The sequence below is a fragment of the Tripterygium wilfordii genome, chromosome 3 (genome assembly GCF_013401445.1).
Source record: "Tripterygium wilfordii isolate XIE 37 chromosome 3, ASM1340144v1, whole genome shotgun sequence".
Lineage (NCBI taxonomy): Eukaryota > Viridiplantae > Streptophyta > Magnoliopsida > Celastrales > Celastraceae > Tripterygium > Tripterygium wilfordii.
The window spans coordinates 11,517,948-11,535,955 of NC_052234.1; the positions used below are offsets into that span (position 1 = coordinate 11,517,948).

The 18,008-nt window shown below is 37.7% G+C and overlaps 3 protein-coding genes and 1 long non-coding RNA gene across 8 annotated transcripts; 2 read left to right on the top strand and 2 right to left on the bottom strand.

Moving 5' to 3' along the window:
- The first annotated feature begins 1,332 nt into the window (after positions 1-1,332).
- On the top strand, positions 1,333-5,040 carry LOC119986583 (putative HVA22-like protein g). 3 transcript variants are annotated; one of them, XM_038831217.1, is made up of 7 exons: positions 1,333-1,777; positions 1,899-1,965; positions 2,126-2,224; positions 2,705-2,761; positions 2,860-2,923; positions 3,002-3,214; positions 3,912-5,040. In XM_038831217.1, the coding sequence occupies exons 2-7, from the start codon at positions 1,934-1,936 to the stop codon at positions 4,173-4,175; spliced, it is 729 nt and encodes a 242-aa protein (XP_038687145.1). In that variant the 5' UTR covers positions 1,333-1,777; positions 1,899-1,933; the 3' UTR covers positions 4,176-5,040. The 3 variants fall into 3 exon arrangements, with proteins under 3 accessions (XP_038687145.1, XP_038687153.1, XP_038687136.1); XM_038831225.1 differs by having other exon boundaries at positions 1,333-1,613; positions 3,915-5,040; XM_038831208.1 differs by having other exon boundaries at positions 1,334-1,613.
- On the bottom strand, positions 3,216-4,025 carry LOC119986600. 2 transcript variants are annotated; one of them, XR_005465297.1, is made up of 2 exons: positions 3,884-4,025; positions 3,216-3,663 (listed from the first exon to the last, which is right to left on the bottom strand). It is a non-coding gene; the product is annotated as an uncharacterized LOC119986600 (long non-coding RNA). The 2 variants fall into 2 exon arrangements; XR_005465298.1 differs by having other exon boundaries at positions 3,216-3,660; positions 3,884-4,023.
- An 899-nt stretch (positions 5,041-5,939) lies between the features above and the next one.
- Positions 5,940-11,383, bottom strand: LOC119989119 (transcription factor E2FA-like). 2 transcript variants are annotated; one of them, XR_005465734.1, is made up of 15 exons: positions 10,968-11,174; positions 9,615-9,804; positions 9,331-9,384; positions 9,139-9,224; positions 8,972-9,060; positions 8,798-8,852; positions 8,495-8,547; positions 8,357-8,407; positions 8,221-8,269; positions 7,979-8,044; positions 7,808-7,884; positions 7,413-7,641; positions 6,617-6,683; positions 6,378-6,534; positions 5,940-6,285 (listed from the first exon to the last, which is right to left on the bottom strand). XR_005465734.1 is itself a non-coding variant. In XM_038834444.1 (14 exons), the coding sequence occupies exons 1-14, from the start codon at positions 11,172-11,174 to the stop codon at positions 6,458-6,460; spliced, it is 1,350 nt and encodes a 449-aa protein (XP_038690372.1). In that variant the 5' UTR covers positions 11,175-11,383; the 3' UTR covers positions 5,940-6,457. The 2 variants fall into 2 exon arrangements, 1 of the variants encoding a protein (XP_038690372.1); XM_038834444.1 differs by having other exon boundaries at positions 5,940-6,534; positions 10,968-11,383.
- A 2,586-nt stretch (positions 11,384-13,969) lies between these two features.
- On the top strand, positions 13,970-17,368 carry LOC119985543 (2-Cys peroxiredoxin BAS1, chloroplastic-like). Its single transcript, XM_038829838.1, has 8 exons — positions 13,970-14,282; positions 14,611-14,685; positions 14,999-15,080; positions 15,162-15,241; positions 15,765-15,890; positions 16,227-16,340; positions 16,902-17,024; positions 17,215-17,368. Exons 1-7 carry the CDS (start codon positions 14,079-14,081, stop codon positions 17,016-17,018), a joined length of 798 nt encoding a protein of 265 aa, XP_038685766.1. The 5' UTR covers positions 13,970-14,078; the 3' UTR covers positions 17,019-17,024; positions 17,215-17,368.
- Positions 17,369-18,008: the final 640 nt, after the last annotated feature.

The following is an 18,008-nucleotide window of genomic DNA, read 5'->3' on the forward strand; positions in this document are numbered from 1 at the left end:
TTTTTCAACCTCAATATTACTTGAAATGACGAAAATGATACTTTTCAATAGTTGAGGAACATAAATGGGAGAAAAAAAAGATTAGGGACAAAAATAAACACTTGCCCCATAGTTGAGGGACGAAAAATATCTTTTTGTCGATAAATATCACAAACCAAACACAACTTTTCTTGCATATTACCCTTCTTTTTTTCATGTCATTCTTTTTTAAAAAACAAGTCTTAAATCATTTTTTCCGACTTTCAAATGCGGCTTAGTTTTTTCTTTTTTAAATAATACTGAGAAATATATTTCTGATTGGAATCGAAACTTGAACACGTATACTTGATCTAGTCGATTACCAACCGAACCATTTCTTGTTAATAAAGTTTTGGTTAGTTAGTATCTCTTTCCACGTAAAAGCAATTAATGCATATGTTGCCTAAGATAAGTCGATAACCAAGTTCAATGAACTTCGACTTTTTTAATAATTAAGTGATAATACATCCATCAACAACTTTTCTTCTGTAAACATGAAGAACTGGGTCAACATGTATATATAGATAGTACTAGAAAAATCTATAAAATAAGAGTTGTTACGTTAGCTCAACCATCAATGACAACGGTATAAGTAAAAAGTACACAAACAAAAGGAAAGTAGTTTGGAGTTTCGGCAGTAGTAGACGCCTTCAATGACAGATACATCAAATGATAGTATTACGTATTCTTGATAAATTTAGTCATAATCAATCATAACATATAATTAGATAACATAATAATGAAATTCAATATAATTAGATAATATAATATGTAATTAGATAACATAATACTATTATGATTGATTATGAAAAAAATTATTAAGGATATATTGAGTTTTCATACATCAAATCAAATGATCACCTGTTTGGTTTGGCCAGGACAAGATGAGTCAATGAAATGCTAATTGTCGATTCTGCCCTTCAATCCCCCCACGTAAAAAGCAAAAGAAAGAGAATATTTAACTTTCTTATACCTCCGGTCAAATTATGAATTTTGTTCATCATTGGCAGGCCAGCGTGAACTTCTGTTTAGAATTCGAAGCCCCGAATGATGGGTTCCACTAAAAAAATTATATCCAAAACCAGCTTTTCCTTTGCCTTGTCTTCAAGGAATTACACAAATCATTATAAGGCCACATATTGGCGTGCACATCATGAATTTCACATATATATTATTTTCGGGAAAAAAAAAAGGGAAAAAAAAATGGCAAATCCGAAACTGACTCTTTTTTTTAAAAAAGTACAAGGAAATGACTCAAATGCCCTAAACAGAACCTAACGACAGAACGTTGAATCGGTTCGGACTTCGGACTCGGAAGAATCACAAGAAATCCGTTCCTCTGCGTTGTTGCGTGTAAAATATTGAGAGAAGCGTCCGTGACAAGAAATCTCCATTTCTTTTTATTTTTCTTCTCTCTCTTGTCTGTAAAGATACATATAGTTATATATATAGCCGAAGATTAACTATTCGCATTCATTCATAAACTGCAATTTGACATTGTTTTCTGTTGTCCCCCGATCTCAAGTTTTCAGCCGCGACTGTTCATTGACTTCATTCCCCCCGCAGAACCGACAGATCCTTCTCCTGTCAAAGCTGTAAACCACATTTCTTCTCAAGAATCTTTTACTCTTTGCGTCTTTTGATCTTCTGAAATTTACTTCCTGCGATTGATTAATCGCTTCTTCGAATTTCTGATTTTGAATCCCACGAACGCAAGTTTCTTCGAGTCCCTGAATTTCTACATTTGCTCGACAAACAGGTTCGACAGGATGCTTTCTTGTTTATGTTCATTTCTTGATTTTTTATTTTTACAATTGAGAAAGAATGATTGTGGCGCACAATGAAATGATTGAATCAATTGAATCTTGTGTTTATTGCAGAATTTCCGACTGGTGTGCATAAGTAGAGACTAAAGATGTTGGGAGATTTTATCACCAGAACTCTTATGTATGTAATATTTATGCTTTTATGTTCTAAATAAATGTTTATTCATCATCTTTGCCTTTTGTTCCTTTTTCTTTTTCTTTGTTTACGATCGGTAGCTCCTACAGTTTTCTTGACTTTGACGGCTTCTTCTCCTTCTCATGGTGCCTTTTATGAATGACAGATTGCTCCTGGGATATGGATATCCGGCATTTGAGTGCTTCAAGGCTATGGAGATCAACAGGGTTCACATTGAAGAACTCAGATTCTGGTGTCAATATTGGTATGAGCCTTTTCTTCCAATATTGTGCTCTTCACTTCAATTGATTATCGATTCCTTTTCTGCTTTTGGAGATCCAGAAATTTTTACTAATAAAACAACATTTGGCGCCTCTTAATCAATTTCACCGTTCATCAAAAATCTGTGGAGGAACCTCTGCAATAAACCCATGGATTATGCCTGACAGGGAGTCAAGAATGGCAACAAAATAATAAACTCTGGCTTTGATTTGAGAATAGCATATAACAACATTTTAGACAAGTCAATGAGGGGTAGAGAAATATTGCGGATATGATTAAGTGCAGACCTTCATGTCCTTGAAAGTTTCTCAGTCCGCATCATATGAACAGAGACATGGGGCAAGTGCAACAACCACATTAACCGACTCACTTTATCATTGAAATCTGATCCTACATGTGCTTGATTGATTCATATTTTAACATAACTGATGAGCCCTTGTGCCAATTCGTTTGAATATTACAGGACCATTGTAGCAGTTCTTACAATCTGCGAAAGGATAGGGGATACATTTATCTCATGGTATGCAGACTCATCAAATACATTAATACATTCAATGATTTTCATAAATCTGATTCACACAGAATGTGTTCCTGATACATACTTGGCTCACTTTCAAGGTTGCCCATGTATGGAGAGATAAAGCTGGTACTGTTCATATACTTATGGTATCCAAAATTCAAGGTAAACACAGAGAAATCACCATTTGAGTGTCACATTGTCTCTTTAATTTGTTATCAAAATAAAACTTGCTTAACTCAGGGGACTGGCTATGTGTACGATACTTTGTTGCGGCCTTATATAACAAAGAATGAACCAGACCTTGAAAGGAAGTTGCAGGACTTGAGGGGAAGGGCATGGGAGTTTGCTATCTATTACTGGAATAACTGCACAGATTTGGGTCAGACTAAATTCTTCGAAATGCTTCAGTTTTTGGCAAATCAATCAGGGAAATCCAGCATCAGTGGCAGTGAGGTGAGCTTTCCATTCTCTTCTCTCATTAATATAGCATGAATTTTATTTCCCAATTAATAAACACAAACTCAAACCAACACAAGCAACAACTTGCCCAAAATTCTTAAACCAGCGGCCGCGTAATATGTGGTGCCTTCCGAGCATGGCCGCTTGTGTTAAGTTTAGATGCAGGTAAATTGTGGGCATTTCAGCTTACAATCGAACTCCCAACCCGATTCTAAGTCTTGAGAAATAACCAGTTACAGGACTTACTAAATCCCCTGTTCCACAGCACTCTTTACATAATTACAGTCCCATCAGGCACCATCCATACAAATTTGCCTTTTGTCTTGTCTTCTTTTCTTTATTATCCGCTGTCATTTCTTCTGATTACAATACTCCTCCACTCTCTTGGACATTAGCACCAATAGTTACTTCACAAACAAAAGATTGTGGTGTTCCCTCCACTCCTCCAGTCATAGTCAAAACACAAATCAATTCATCATGGAGCAATAGGAGGAAAAAAACAAAACTTCAATCAAAAAACTATTCAACAATAAGACTTATAGTATTTTGATTGGAAAAATAGGATGCCAGAACAGGTTCAATACTTCCACGTCAATCATAAACATACCCAAAAACACACAAATCTATTTCAAGTTGATAATCCTTCTAATGATAAAACTTTACGAGTTCTCAAACATCACTGACATTGCAGCAGGCTGGCCAGTACTTTCCAAGTGCGCCACCGCTGCCTCCGGACTCATCGAGTAAGCATTCAAGCAAGAAGAAGAAGTCCCCAGGTAGCACTACCTACCGTGCCATATCAGAAACACCAAAATCCAATCTCGTACAAGTTAAGCTTCACAACCAAACAGAGTATATACAAGAAGTGAACACGTCTATCCCGGACTCAAGCGGCACCGAAGCCCATGGCAATGACAAGCTCAAGCACCGGCTCTGGCGATTCAGACCATTTTAGCGGCATCGACAAATATGTAAACAACAATTGTACAAAACCCACAAGAACAATCCAACAAAGGAAGAAAAAAAAATTAGATTCATTTCATTGCTTTCTTCTCCTTGTAACAGCATGATTCTTTGTTCATCACTTATTGGTGTATAGAAAGAAACCAAGAAAGTAAAGAAAGAGAGGGAAACCACATCGAAACATGATTAGAATACTATATACTGTTATCTGTTGAAGCGGACTGTGATGAGCCGGATGATCGAGTCGAAGGCGTGGGCGATCCCTGGAATGACTTGGCAATTGACGAAATTGAAGAAATCGGCGACGAGGTTATGAGGTGCGGAGAACCGGAGCCATAGGCGGCTGAAGAAATGAGGGGCGGAGGAATCCGGGGAGGAGGACATGGGCTGGAGGTAGGCCCAGGCGGCATGCTTGACGAGGCGATTGCGGATTGAGATTTCGTAGAGGGAGGAGGCCGCGGCGGTGGCTGTGGGGGAGTTGATTGCGGTGGAGGCGGAGGGGAGGATGTCTTTGAGGGAGGTGTAGGAGAGTGAGGAGTTGAGAGAGACGAGCTCCAAGTCGAGGGGTACAGGCGTGGCAGTGCCGTTGGGGAGACCGGAGGTGTGGAGGGCGAGCTTGTTGGGGATCATCACGGAAGTTGAGATTGAGTTCCGGCGGCGGAGAGTTGACGGCGGTGGCGGCTCTAGTTCGTCCATATTGATTGACTCTCAGCCTCTGTGTTCTCTCTCCGTGGCTGCAATTATTGGCGTATATTGTCCCTATCGCTCGCTCTGATTCTGGTGTAGAGCGGTAGAGGTCATAACGGTTAATTTTTTATTTCTTTATATTACTCACACTGTCTTAATCAGTGGCCATATTTACGCGTCTTCTACGAGAATCCTCAAAAATATATACGACAAATTATTGAGATTAAAAACTTTAGGATGGAAATTAAGAATCATTGCCATCTTTCAATTTCAATTTATAAACGTTGGATTTGATTGAGTTCCAGGAAAACAAAATTATACGCGTATACGTATAAATGTACGGCGTATAGTCTAAGGAACGCTTTTCGAGGTAATGCTTCAACTAATGTCATTCCCGTGATAGTAATAAATTGAGAGGTTGCGGCAGCTTGATTTTTTGTTCTCTCCTTGATTTTTATTTTTATATATTTTTTCTTTTGGAGTTATCTCCTTTGACTGAAATTGGGGCTCCTTTGACTGAAATTGGGGCGGATGGTGGGCATGTAAAAAGTCTACCATATGGGGAACCTGATGTGGCCAATAAGACAACGCGAGGTGCGGAGCTGGATTCCAAATGGTACATTACCGTTAGATCACAACCTTTGAAGTGTTGAGAGTAATCCTGTCAAGTGTCAATGTCAGTCCTCATACTCTGATTCTGATATGGGATACTAGAGGAATAATATAGTGCCACCTGTTCCCTGGTAATTTAAGAGGCTGAAACATGTTTTTTTCATTGGTATGTTTTGTTGTAGTTTTGGGCAAAAATACTAAGGTAACATACGAGTATACGACTTCCAAATATTACTAAGCATGACAAAAACAAAGAATTTAAACACAAAAAGTGCCATTAATTTTACTAATCTAGATTCAAGGACTGGTTTTATGAAGTTCTCTTTCAACTCGGGCAAATCCAGAAATTAACAATAGGACCATATGAACAGACCATTCAGTGCAAGAGGAAACTGTATGAACAATTTAAATCAAAATGCAATTGTATCCCATGTGTGAAAAAAATCTTTAAAATTACAAAATTAGGAAATTATTATAAATGTAATGCAACCGGCCTCGGATAATCTGATACACCATTATTGCACAATGTTTTACTGTACTCAGCTTTTACAAAGATTATTGGCGGTAAGGATTAGAAAGAAAACTCTTCTGCTATGCAGATATGCAGGTGATAAATGACAGTAATGCATATCAACTAAATTTGTGTGTTTCTGTGTGTCCTAAACCAAGCATCAATTATTCCCTTCCAAAACATCCATCATTCTCACCTGTAACTGGCCATCAAAAACATATGTTACCTTTTTTACTGATAGCAGTAACTCTCCAGCTTACCATCAATTGACTTCCTCAAGTGTTTCAGCAGTCTGCAATTCAGCAACCCGATTTGCATGTTTAAGCCTTGAAGAATGGGCATCGAAGGTTGTTGATGGGTATAGACCAGTGTTTTGAGCTATACCTCATTAGGATAATCAACCTTCACCTCTAATTAGGGTTAACAGCACTAGATTGCACCCCGTGAATCCCAGAAGGCACATTTTAAGGCCTTGGGGTATTGACATCAGGAATTTCAAATTCAGAAGGTAGCATATTTACTCCATTCCATTCAACATTCGCTGTGGACATGTTAAGAACAACATTCTCACACCGTATTAGAAGTATGTCATTATAAAGGACAGCAATTTGAAGTAAGGATACAATCTGTCCTCCAGATATCTGTAATGCTAGCTCCAGCATCTGAAAGAAGCCAGTAGTCTGCATCAATCTGCAACAGTACAAAGAAACGTGACATTCTGACAAATAAACACAGATTTCTAATTCTTGAATGCATAACAGTTGAAGTGATGTTGAATACAAGTCATAAACAAAGCAAGCTCCTTTTATTCTACTAGCAAATGGAGAAGAGAAACAGTAGTAGGGCAATCTTTAAATAAACTTTTCCCAAGTACATGACATGAACAGATAAAGGCAGCATTTTAATTGTCACAGAAAATATTATTTTCAGAAAACATTAGGCCAAAATCAAATTGTAGAGGAACCAGGCTACTGCAACCTAAAGATCCGACAATGGTCAACTGTACTCAATCATACAAGGGTACAGCAGAAAAAACTTATCGCGTGGTTTCGAATCGTAATGGCTTAACCCGAAGGAATCTTCCATAAAGTGACTCATCTCAGTTTGTCATTCCATCACAAGCTTTGGACTGGTTGTCGGTTAAAATCCTACTACGGGAGAATGTATCACTCCTCAAACCGAGCAACTTCTATCCTTCTCCTTGGCTACTAAACTAGTATAATAATTACTGGATGGTGTACATCTAGGTTTGGAACCTATGTTCCAAGCCATAAAAGGTATTTCAATTTTCACATATTCATCGTACCAGTATTCGTAAAATTTTTGGGCCAGAATTGACCATGTGGACATCGTTGTATCCTAGTTATAAAATCATACTTCATAAGACTTTAGCCATAGGAAATAGGACTGAACACTTACATCAACATCAGAAGGAACAATCTTCATCATTCTACCAACGAAGTCCTCGGAAGCGTTAAAATCACAGCCCGTGGTTTGAGTTTCTGGCACATGGGGTTCAAGTTCCTGCCGAATCTTATCAACCATGACCATCTCTGTTGCTTGGTTTTCATTAGACCCTGAACTGGAAGCAAGGGGGAAGCTCATGGGGGCCTCGACACCATTCGTCTCAAACTTCTCCTCAAATTGGCTGCAAAGATAGATGAAAAGTTAAGGAAACAAAAAAATAAGACAAGAATCCCAAAACAAGAAAGGGTCTCAAATTTCTTATCATCCAACTCATAAGAGAGCAAGTGAAATATTATTCAGGATGAGTTAGGATTGTGAAAAATAGTTCTATATGACGGCAGACAAACCTGACAAGGTAGACGTCAATGGGACCCATTGTACTTCTAAGGACTATCCTATACCTCCTCTGTGGATAGTCAACATCCTGGCACATAAAGAAATGATTCCTCCAAAACATTAATAACTAAAATGTCAAGCACAAATGAAATTTCTTCTCGTAATGTTATGCTTAATCTTACTTCATCAGGATCAGGGACTTCCAGAGTGGTGCCATGAGGAGCTTTAATTGCTATGAGGGTTTCATTCTGCCATATATAATGCCAAGTAAGTTTTTGTCAAATAGAGGTAAAACACCATCGACATCAGTTTTAGAAGAGGGTAAAGACTATCATAGCTGCCAGGACTAAATAAGCAGAAAGTTGAACATAGAATATAATAGCATAAAACTTAGGATTTGGTGCAAGACCCAGAATACACTGACCTGAAAACAGGGTATATTCTTGATGTCCTCTTCAGTCACAAAAAGCCACCTGAGATTATTGAAAGATGAATTAGCGTGCTCTATTTGCATAAACAACATGAGTAACAATGAACTAGACACGGGGAGGAAGATTTACTTTTGCTTGTTATCATTTTCACTCAAATCTCTCAATCTTTCATGCATATCTCTGTAAACATTTTGGAAAATATCAGCAACATGTAATAGATTAAAGAAGCCAACATCAACTGCTCTAGGAAGAGATAAACTATTTAACCTTATTTGATCATCTAATCTGTGCTCTTCCACAGAAAGTTTTTCAATTTCTGCCTGCAGGGAAAAAACAACAAGAGAAATCTTATTTCTCAATAAAGCCACATTAGTGCGCCAGTTCCTTTCTGGTCTGCCACTCTTTTTTTCATTAAATCATTTGACGATGATTATGGGATGCAGAGGTAGGGGGTTATGCAGCAATGTTGGGCATTCTGTGAATGTAACAAATTGAGATAGAGAAATACAACAAACATTATAGACATGACGGTACAAAAGAATAGTAGAAAAAGAATTGACTACTACAAACTTGCAGTATTGAGATATCACCATCCAACTCCCCAGTACCTGAAGCGTCAATTCCCCTGTTCAACCATTCAAGCAATCCACACATAAGTGCACATATAATACTTCATCTAAACATGATAAATATGGGAGTAAAAAATTCCAAATTCTGAAAGTTTTGTTTATTATGGAAAATTACTTCCAACGTATTCTATTCTTGAGCTTCTTTTCTATGAGACCAATTCCTTCCAAGACATTTGTTATGTCATATATGCGCCTCTTCTGGACCTGTTTTAATCAAACAGATTTGATCATTGTCATATATAGGATTCGGTAGTCAATACTTTCAATTAGCAAAAGCTTCACCTCCAAAGTCTCTGCGGCCTTGTTCAGGTCAAGAACACCATCTTCAGCACGCTTAATCAAATTAATGAACCGTTTGGTCAACAAACCTGAAATTTTTTTACATATTATTGTCAATCTATGAAGACAAGAGCTCCTTAGAAAGCAGCCAAATCAATTATAATTTTTTCCTATAATCAAACTCTCAAAAGGTACCTAGAGAACTGTCATAGCGGCAGCTGCCACCTGGAGTAAAAGTTGAAGGTGAACCTGCAAGTTAAAGAGCATTTTTTTAAGGACTTCCGTTCTCGGAGGTTTTCGAGTAAATTAAAGATCATGCACCATGCAAACCCATTTATGCTGTGGTAGTGTGGTACAACAGATGTAATATATATTTGCCATTGCAGTTAATCTACAAGAGCATGATTTTCTTGAAATGCATAAGATGATTGAGTTAGCAAATCATACACAGCATGAATAATGAAATATAAAAACCTCACCAGCATTTGGGGTCCCTGGCCCAGATCTATTGCCCTTAGAAGCCTTTGACCGATTATATGCCCTTCCACCTTTAGCAGACACAGGTGTTTGGAATGGACTAATATTGGATAGACTGGTGTAACCAGGACTGCTAGCCCACCCAATAGACTCAACTTCATTGTTTTCAGCTAAACTCTTCCGCTTTAATTGCTGAGAAACATCAGTAGTATTGCAGATTAACTCTTTTACTTTCATTTAAGATCCTTCATAATGCAGCAATATAAAGGAGTTTAAGGCCACATTGTTAACGTTTGGTTATTAGCTGGAGTAACATGTACATAGGGTTCTTGAAGATTAACTCTACACCTCGCATAGCTGCATTGCATGCCACAAATGCAGTGGAAAGATTGCAGCATACTGATCAACATACATGCTCTCTCCCTGTGGTCAGTATTACGCAGCGGTATCTAGCGGTGCAGAAAAGAAATTACCAGAAGCAAGAACCGCACATTGCACTAACAAAAAGAAGAAGAAAAAAAAGTTCTACCAGTTTCATCAGCTACAATCACTTAATTGTTACAAGCAAATAGGCTTGATAGGGTTCCAGTTAAAGCTAGATAGCATTTCAGAACAATAATTACAAGTACTCCAAAACAGGTTCATACGCCAAAGAAATATACATCAAGAATCTAGCAATTATAGTAGAAAACTAGCAAATATGAAAATCAAGTGAACCAAATCCTAGAATGGCTAGCAAGCTTACAAAATAGCACTTCAAAGTGAGTCTTATTCTACAAAACACCAAACAAGCCCGGCAACCCTAGCTGCCAAGCTAAATTGGTTCAAACTCAGGACAAATTTTGCACCATGAAGGCGATCAGTGACCCTCAGACACCCAAAAATCATCACTATTTCGAGATAAATAGCACAAGGATACGCAACGTGAAAAGTTGAACTGTAAAATCAAAATGCTTATGGTGAAGTGAACAATCGACAAGTAATCCTCAAACAGATGCCACGCCAAGATAAACGCGCTACTAACTCGTAATTCTCTAAATAATCATAAATATTTACATGATAAGTGCATTTAAAGGACACAATTATTGAACGCTGACGCATTCAATTGCAGATAACTTTAAGCATAATAAATTTCTTACAACAGCCACAAGAGAGTACAAGGACCAAACAGACAACGAAGAGCTAAGTAGGGGTGAAAAAACCATCCGGTCACCGATTCCCTCCATTAAATCCCCAACAACTCTCCTAAACGCAACAAATAATCAAGGCATTCACCAAACAGTGAAACAAAAAAGCATTAAAAGAAAATACAATCGAAGAAAAAGTAAAATCAACAAACGAGACAAAAAACTCACCGGAGATCTCACTACAATGGCTTCAGGTTCCTGATCGGCTAGTCGGCGAGCGGCGCTCCCAGATGAGAGGCAGTGGTAATCATCGAGAGCAGCAAAAGGCGGCTTCATCGGCATGAACGCCAGATGGCGCCTCATAGGCGGAAGGATCGGGCCTGATTGAGGCGGCGGAGGAGCCGAGCGAGAGGAGGTTTGAGCGCCGCCCGACATTGGCGGCGAATCAATCGTTTTGTATCGGAGCGGGACGAGGAAAGCAGCGAGTGGGATCTGAGGTTTGGAGATAGAAAGGAAGAGCTGCAATATAGCAAAAGTGGGGTTTAGAGATAGAGAGGGTTTGAGGGAAAGTGGTGGGGGGTAGAGCAGAAAACGAGAAAAGGAAGGAGGGAATTTTGTTTCAGATAGATGTGGAGGGAACCAATTTTGCGTTATTACAGAAAATTCACAATTAATTCATATTTTCTCTTTTTACCCACTTTGGCCCTTTGTACTTGTCCAATTCTCTGATCATGACGAAACCTCATTTATTTTTAAAATCTTCCTCTCTATTAAGGTTCAATGTATATCAAAGGGAGAGTGCTCGAAGCTATCTCTCAAGTAACTATTAAGAGTGCAGAGTTCAAAATGTTTTACATGGTGTTGGAGGTCCCCTACTTTATGGTAGGTGTACATATCTTCCTCCATGATTATTAAGCGGGTTTACAGGAGGGTGATTGCATCTTGATTCCTTTTATAAGTGAACTTGGTCTCCTTTAGAACTTTAGATTCCTCTGGGTGTTCGGTTACCCAATGCTACCGAGGTGGTATGCTCGGCTTCTGTACCGAAGTTGCATCCCAATATTGTTAATATGCTCTCTTCCCAATTATCGTGTCTTGTGTGAGCTCCTCTGCTTGCTTTTTCTTTAGATGGGCACCTCGGCTCTACCTTAGCCGGTGGCCGAGGTGAGTCCCGATCAATCCTCTTATGGACATCTTATGCCACATGTTATGATTCTAATGGATGGCATTTTTGGTATTATCACCAATAAACAAAGAACTATAATTATTGGATTTGATTCTACAAATATGGTAATATATCTACAATAATTAAGAAAATATTGTATGCAAATTAAGTTTTGTAATATATCTACATTAATTAATAAATAAAGGTATGTAAATAATTTTCTTGGATACATTCATCATACATAGAAAAAGAGGTCTATAAAATTGCTTAGGTAATAACATAATAAAAAATAATCTTAGATATATCACCTGCCCAACAGTTTACTGCCCTGTCATATAAACACTATAAATAAATTAGTTGTTTTCATTTATCCACCACCCACATCAAGCAAACAAAGCCTCCTAATTTCTCATTTTCTTCGAGAAAAAAAAGGAGACATGGCAGCCAATCATCAGAGTGATCGAAATTTGGATATTTGTTGATCAGACAAATTATCATTTGTTGTCGAGAGAATGGTCAATGTAACTGTAGATACTGTAGATATTAAAATCTGCAATCAATTTGTTATCGTTTATCGAGGTTTATGACAATCCTGCAAGATCAAAGGGAGATTGATCGTCAAACTTGGACACCGATGTGGTGTCGACCGAACAAACTCCGACAGTCAAGTCAATCAACGGTGGAGATATTTAAGTGAGAGAAGTGAAAGACTTTTAGAGAGAGAGATACTAGATAGTTGAGAGAGTAAATGAGCAGGACCCCTCTATTTATAATGTTTTAAATCACGTGATCAGCACATGTTGACCGTACGGACGAGCTTCTTCATTGGACCATGATTGGGTTTGCAGCTCAATTTGACTTAAATGATTCAGTGGGCCTTGAGATGCCTTACCTTACATCCAATCCAGACGTGGACCTTGGGCTTTGTTAGGACCTGGACCAGATAGGCCACCGGATGCACATCTGGGCCAACCTGAACAGGGTCCACATTGGACATTTGATTTGATCATATGTTCAAATATTTCGGACCAACGGTTTTTGACCCATACACTAACCATGTAAGAGATTGCAAGAGTATATTTATTTATTATTCATAATATGACACATCGAAACATCATAAATATAAATATTCAATTAATGTTTTATGTTAGACTAATAATGATTGGTGCTTTAATGCAGTATTATCACCGCAAGGGGTGGTATGCCGGTCGAAGACGACGACAATTAAATTCATCATAGAGGGGAAAGGGCAATGAGCCAGCCCTTCAGTGAGTTGAAAATATCACCAAACATATAATACACATTTGATTTGTAATTTATATTTATATTAATTAGATTGAATTACATAAATCATATATATTTATTTGGATTTTGGAGGGAGGTCGTCTTGTAGCTCGGCTTGATGTAACTTGTAAAAAATATTATTAAATAACATAAGTATTATAAATTTTGTTCAAAATTTATTCTTTTACAATGTATTTAAACAATGTAAAATGTTAATGAGTGCTCTTAAGACACTAGATAATGATGAAAAATACATGTATTTTAAGTTTAAAAAATAGGTGAGATTAACACTACCCTTTAATTATTTATTAATAAATAATATAACAATCATTAATCAATACTGTATTTAATTATTTATAATACATGGTTGTTTTAACAAATATTATGGTTATGGACTCCAATAATATATTGGGCTTTGTCTGGACTGAATTTCATGGACTAAGCTCAAACATTTTCTTAAGATTTGGGCTCAGAATCAATAATTGTTACATGGCCCAGGTAAACTTTAATTGGACCCACTAATGGGCCATAGCATTTTAATGGGCTTTTGTTTATTTTTCGAATTAAAAAAAAACACACTCCGACAAATTCACGAGATAGGAGGAGATACCGAGAAACTGGTTTGATTCCATTACTGAACGTGTATAATCACATAAATATCCTTGCGTTTCCAGTGTATTTTCACCTGAATTTACGGTTAGCCCGAGAGTATGTGGAGCCGATTATAGGGTTATAAATGGAAAGTCAGAAGCCACTCTACCAAACCCAAAACTTGCCTACTTATCCTCCCACGCCGCCATTTCTCACCTTAAACTTGCTAGTGATAACAGAAGACTGAGCTGCGACTGCGAGATTGTGTGAGGTTTGGTTGTTTGTCTCGGCCACGGAAAATGGCTTGCTCAGCTACATCAGCAACCGCCCTCATGTCCTCAATTCCTAGGGCGTTCTCCGCGAAATCCATGGCTTCTCCTGTCGCGAAGCCTTTCTCTCAAACCCTAACCGTTCCCAAGTCCTTCCAATCACGCGTCCATCGCTTCGTCTCATCGAATCGGAGCTCTCATTCTCAAAGGAACTTTGTTGTCAAAGCCTCAGCTGTATGTTGAAATGTTGTGATTTGGATCTTTTAATTTGTTATGATTGTTATTCTAATAATAAGATAGAGTTGAATTCTACGTTATTGTGAATATTTAATTGCGGCTTTTGATTAATACGATTGTATGTATTTGGCTATTAGTGCACTTGTGTCTTGAATGGAGCTCATTCTTCCGAACCCATGTTTTTTATTTGAAAATTCACAATCACTGATGCAATGTGATTTTTTTTTGTGTAACTCATTGGGCTAATCTAGAATGGTAGGAATCAACACATTTCGTTCCTTAATGTTTTTGACTGTTTTGTTTTTTGTCATGCTTATTTCTCCAGGGTGAACCTCCACTGGTCGGGAATGTAGCACCGGATTTTGAGGCGGAGGCGGTATTTGATCAGGAATTCATTAAGGTAGTTGACAATGAGACAGCTTTTGAATTATATTTACCTGTCCATATCTATATCTTCGAGTGGCAGCAGTAGCTAGATTTTTCCCCTTTTTGGTCCGGAAAGCCATGGAAATTTTGAATACTGAAGTTGTTTGTTTGATCTAACCATGGATTACATTATTCTAACAATTGTATTAATCAGCTTTGAGATACAACAACTGTCCATTTACTTACCTGCTTGACAATCTCAATTAAATGGTCCTAAATCCTAATAAGATGAGTTACCAGCTTTTGTTACAAATTATTCTGTTCTAACAGCTGTGATCCCATTTCAGGTCAAGCTCTCTGAGTATATTGGGAAGAAGTATGTGATACTCTTTTTCTACCCATTGGACTTCACATTTGTTTGTCCCACAGGTTAGCTTTAAACTAAGTAAAACTTACATCAATTATACATGTGAATTCATTATAACTTTTCTGTTTTTGTTTGTCCTTCAGAAATTACAGCTTTCAGTGACCGTCATGCTGAGTTTGAGAAGATAGACACAGAAATATTGGGCGTTTCAATTGACAGTGTGGTAAGCTACGTGTTTCTGCATCCCAGTTGAGCTGGAAAAGGGACAATGAGAACAATTTAGGGGCAGAATGATTTCTCTTAGGTTACTTTACAGTACTTCATTTAACTTCATGTGATGATTCCTTTATAATATAAATGTATCGGCTCACAATATGACAACGACGGGGGGAGTGGCCTGCTAACACAGCACGTAAATCAACTGATGGATTTAGTTCATACCTTTTTCTTTTTCTCTCTCTCTCTCTCTGAGCTCTAGCTCAACCAAGTTTGTGTGACGTGTGCATCAGAATTCATAACAATTGGCTTCATTGTTTGTAAAAAATGATAATTGGTGGCCTGGTTGCACTGTCAAGTTGTGGATGGAGAATGTGATGCTTAACCGAGGCTTTTGATTGTCGTAGTAACATTTTCATTTGTAGTCTCACTCATCGTTTTTGGTTTGTCAAGTCTTCGTATGAATTATTGACTGATTTAATTGTATGTGCTGACTAACCATGATTCTCCAATTCTCATTTCTGTTGCAGTTCTCGCACCTTGCATGGGTCCAGACAGATAGAAAATCAGGCGGCCTCGGTGACTTAAAATATCCACTGGTTTCTGATGTCACCAAATCAATTTCAAGTTCTTATGGAGTTCTGATCCCTGATCAGGTATGATGACACTCATTCATATTTTTTCGGCATTTCGTGTTTAAAGTATGTAATAATCTTCAGTTCGTGTTTACTTTTCATAAACCATTTCAGTGAAGAATTTGACTTTTTACTTTCCTGTATTTCTGAGTAACTAAAGAAATTGTCTCATAATTTAAGTGCCATTTCAGTTTGTTGCTTTTTGGTATCCCCTTTGTTGTGTCATGTGTGTATATATGTGCGTTCTGGTGTGCGCTACAGATATCATGTGTTAAACTTATAGATGCCCTCATTAGCTGTAACTCAGCCTATAAATCTGCATTCTGCTTTTATCTTACATTTGTGTCTTAAATTCAGGGGATTGCATTGAGAGGACTCTTCATCATTGACAAGGAAGGAATCATCCAGCACTCCACCATAAACAATCTCGCCATTGGAAGGAGTGTTGATGAAACACTGAGAACACTCCAGGTAATTATATTGCTAAAACAGGTCACCATGACTGCAACTGAACTGCCGATTAACTGGAGTAAACATCTTTCTTAATAATTCCATTCACTTTCATGGTGAAAAGACTCTGTTTTTACCCAAAAAAAAAAGTCTACTAGCACACTTTCTCTTGGGCTAGTTAGCAGACTATTATATGGCATTTGGAAAGCCCCATTTTGTTCATATTTTGGGCTGTGAAGTGTGGTTGTTCCCATCAGCTGGAGTGATAAAAACGAATTCCAGTGGCATGAAATTCATATTCACTTGGATTTTATGCACCATATGATCTGCTTCATCTAGTCCGCTTTGATCCGGTAGTTCTTAACAAATTTGAACTCCTTATTCTGATCAGTTCAATTGATGTAATCTGTAAGAGTAGAAATAAAATTAGAAAAGCAGTCAGTATGGGCTAAGTTTCTTGAACATTTGTCTGATCTCGAAGGAGTTTGTAAAATTAGATTGTTCCTGTATAGAAATGTTTAACTAGTTCATCACCTTCTAATTTGTTGTCACCGCATCCAACATTGGCAACTTTTCCCGCAGGCCTTGCAATATGTGCAGGCAAATCCAGATGAAGTGTGTCCTGCTGGGTGGAAGCCTGGGGAGAAGTCCATGAAGTCAGACCCTAAGCTCAGCAAGGACTACTTTGCAGCAATTTAGAGGAGGGTAAGCATTAAACTACATTTGCTTTTCTTTTCTTTTCTTTTTATGTTGATTGGGGGTTTTGTACGAGTTTCTTTCGTGTATACTCTAGCCATCGGTTGTTTGAGTAGCAGTTTCATGGAATAAATGTAATTGACATGATTACCCTGTTTTTGTGAATTCATTGCATGTTTGCGTTTGGATCTTCATTCAGCTAGGTAGAGGAAGCAAAATGTGCAGTGAGAGTAGATCGGATCTCTATTCAGTGTGATCCTCCTGTTAAATTTCTATTAGAAATCCAAACGTATTAGAGATGCGAGTAAATGCTCTTATCCTGGCAGAATGAATCATGGATTTTTACGAGTCTTTTAGCTTCGCCTGCTTATATTTATTTCTTAAGCTCAGAGACGTAATAGCTTTGTTGGCTTGGTTTGCATGGCTTTGGTTCTAAATATGCCCCTGCGTTACCATGCCATCTAGTCATAGACTTGTAGCCTGTTTAAAATATGCCAGATTGTCAGTGTCTTCGTGGCATTATACAAATGTTGCGTCGACCTCTAAATCAATAGATTGATACTAAGGCATTGCAATTCTTAATGCCAGTTCTCCAAGCCTGTCAGTTGCTGGAAAGTCAATTTTTTGCTTGTTTTTTTTTTCCCTCCCTTGTAAAGCCTTATATTGCCTGATCATATGTAGTTGAATGCTATAGAATCTTCTGTGGATTGCATCAAATCTAACTAATCAAAATAGTAAATGCAATAATGTATCCATTAACAACTTAATCATGTGCCTCACATTTACACACCGTCTGCATCAAATCTAGCTAATCAAAATGTCAAAGGCAATATAATGTATCCATTAACAACTTAACTACCAAGTCATACGATTTTCAGGTAGTGTAACTTTTGGTCACAAAAAAATATGATGAAGTTTAACTTGTCATCTAATTTTCAAACATTTCAATTCAAACATTTCAATTTGGGAATCAAAAGTAAAAAATTGTTTCAA

Bases quoted from the DNA above. Each gene is read 5' to 3' on its own strand.
- LOC119986583 (XM_038831217.1), top strand. From the start codon at position 1,934: ATGTTGGGAGATTTTATCACCAGAACTCTTAT. The intron at 2,762-2,859 runs GTATGCAGACTC...CTCACTTTCAAG, and splicing joins GGGGATACATTTATCTCATG to GTTGCCCATGTATGGAGAGA. The intron at 3,215-3,911 runs GTGAGCTTTCCA...CTGACATTGCAG, and splicing joins CCAGCATCAGTGGCAGTGAG to CAGGCTGGCCAGTACTTTCC.
- LOC119989119 (XM_038834444.1), bottom strand. From the start codon at position 11,174: ATGTCGGGCGGCGCTCAAACCTCCTCTCGCTCGGCTCCTCCGCCGCCT. The intron at 9,061-9,138 runs GTGAAGCTTTTG...TGATTAAAACAG, and splicing joins AGGCCGCAGAGACTTTGGAG to GTCCAGAAGAGGCGCATATA. The intron at 6,684-7,412 runs GTAAGTGTTCAG...GTACTGTTGCAG, and splicing joins TTGTTCCTTCTGATGTTGAT to ATTGATGCAGACTACTGGCT.
- LOC119985543 (XM_038829838.1), top strand. From the start codon at position 14,079: ATGGCTTGCTCAGCTACATCAGCAACCGCCCTCATGTCCTCAATTCCT. The intron at 15,081-15,161 runs GTTAGCTTTAAA...TTTGTCCTTCAG, and splicing joins CACATTTGTTTGTCCCACAG to AAATTACAGCTTTCAGTGAC. The intron at 16,341-16,901 runs GTAATTATATTG...CTTTTCCCGCAG, and splicing joins AAACACTGAGAACACTCCAG to GCCTTGCAATATGTGCAGGC.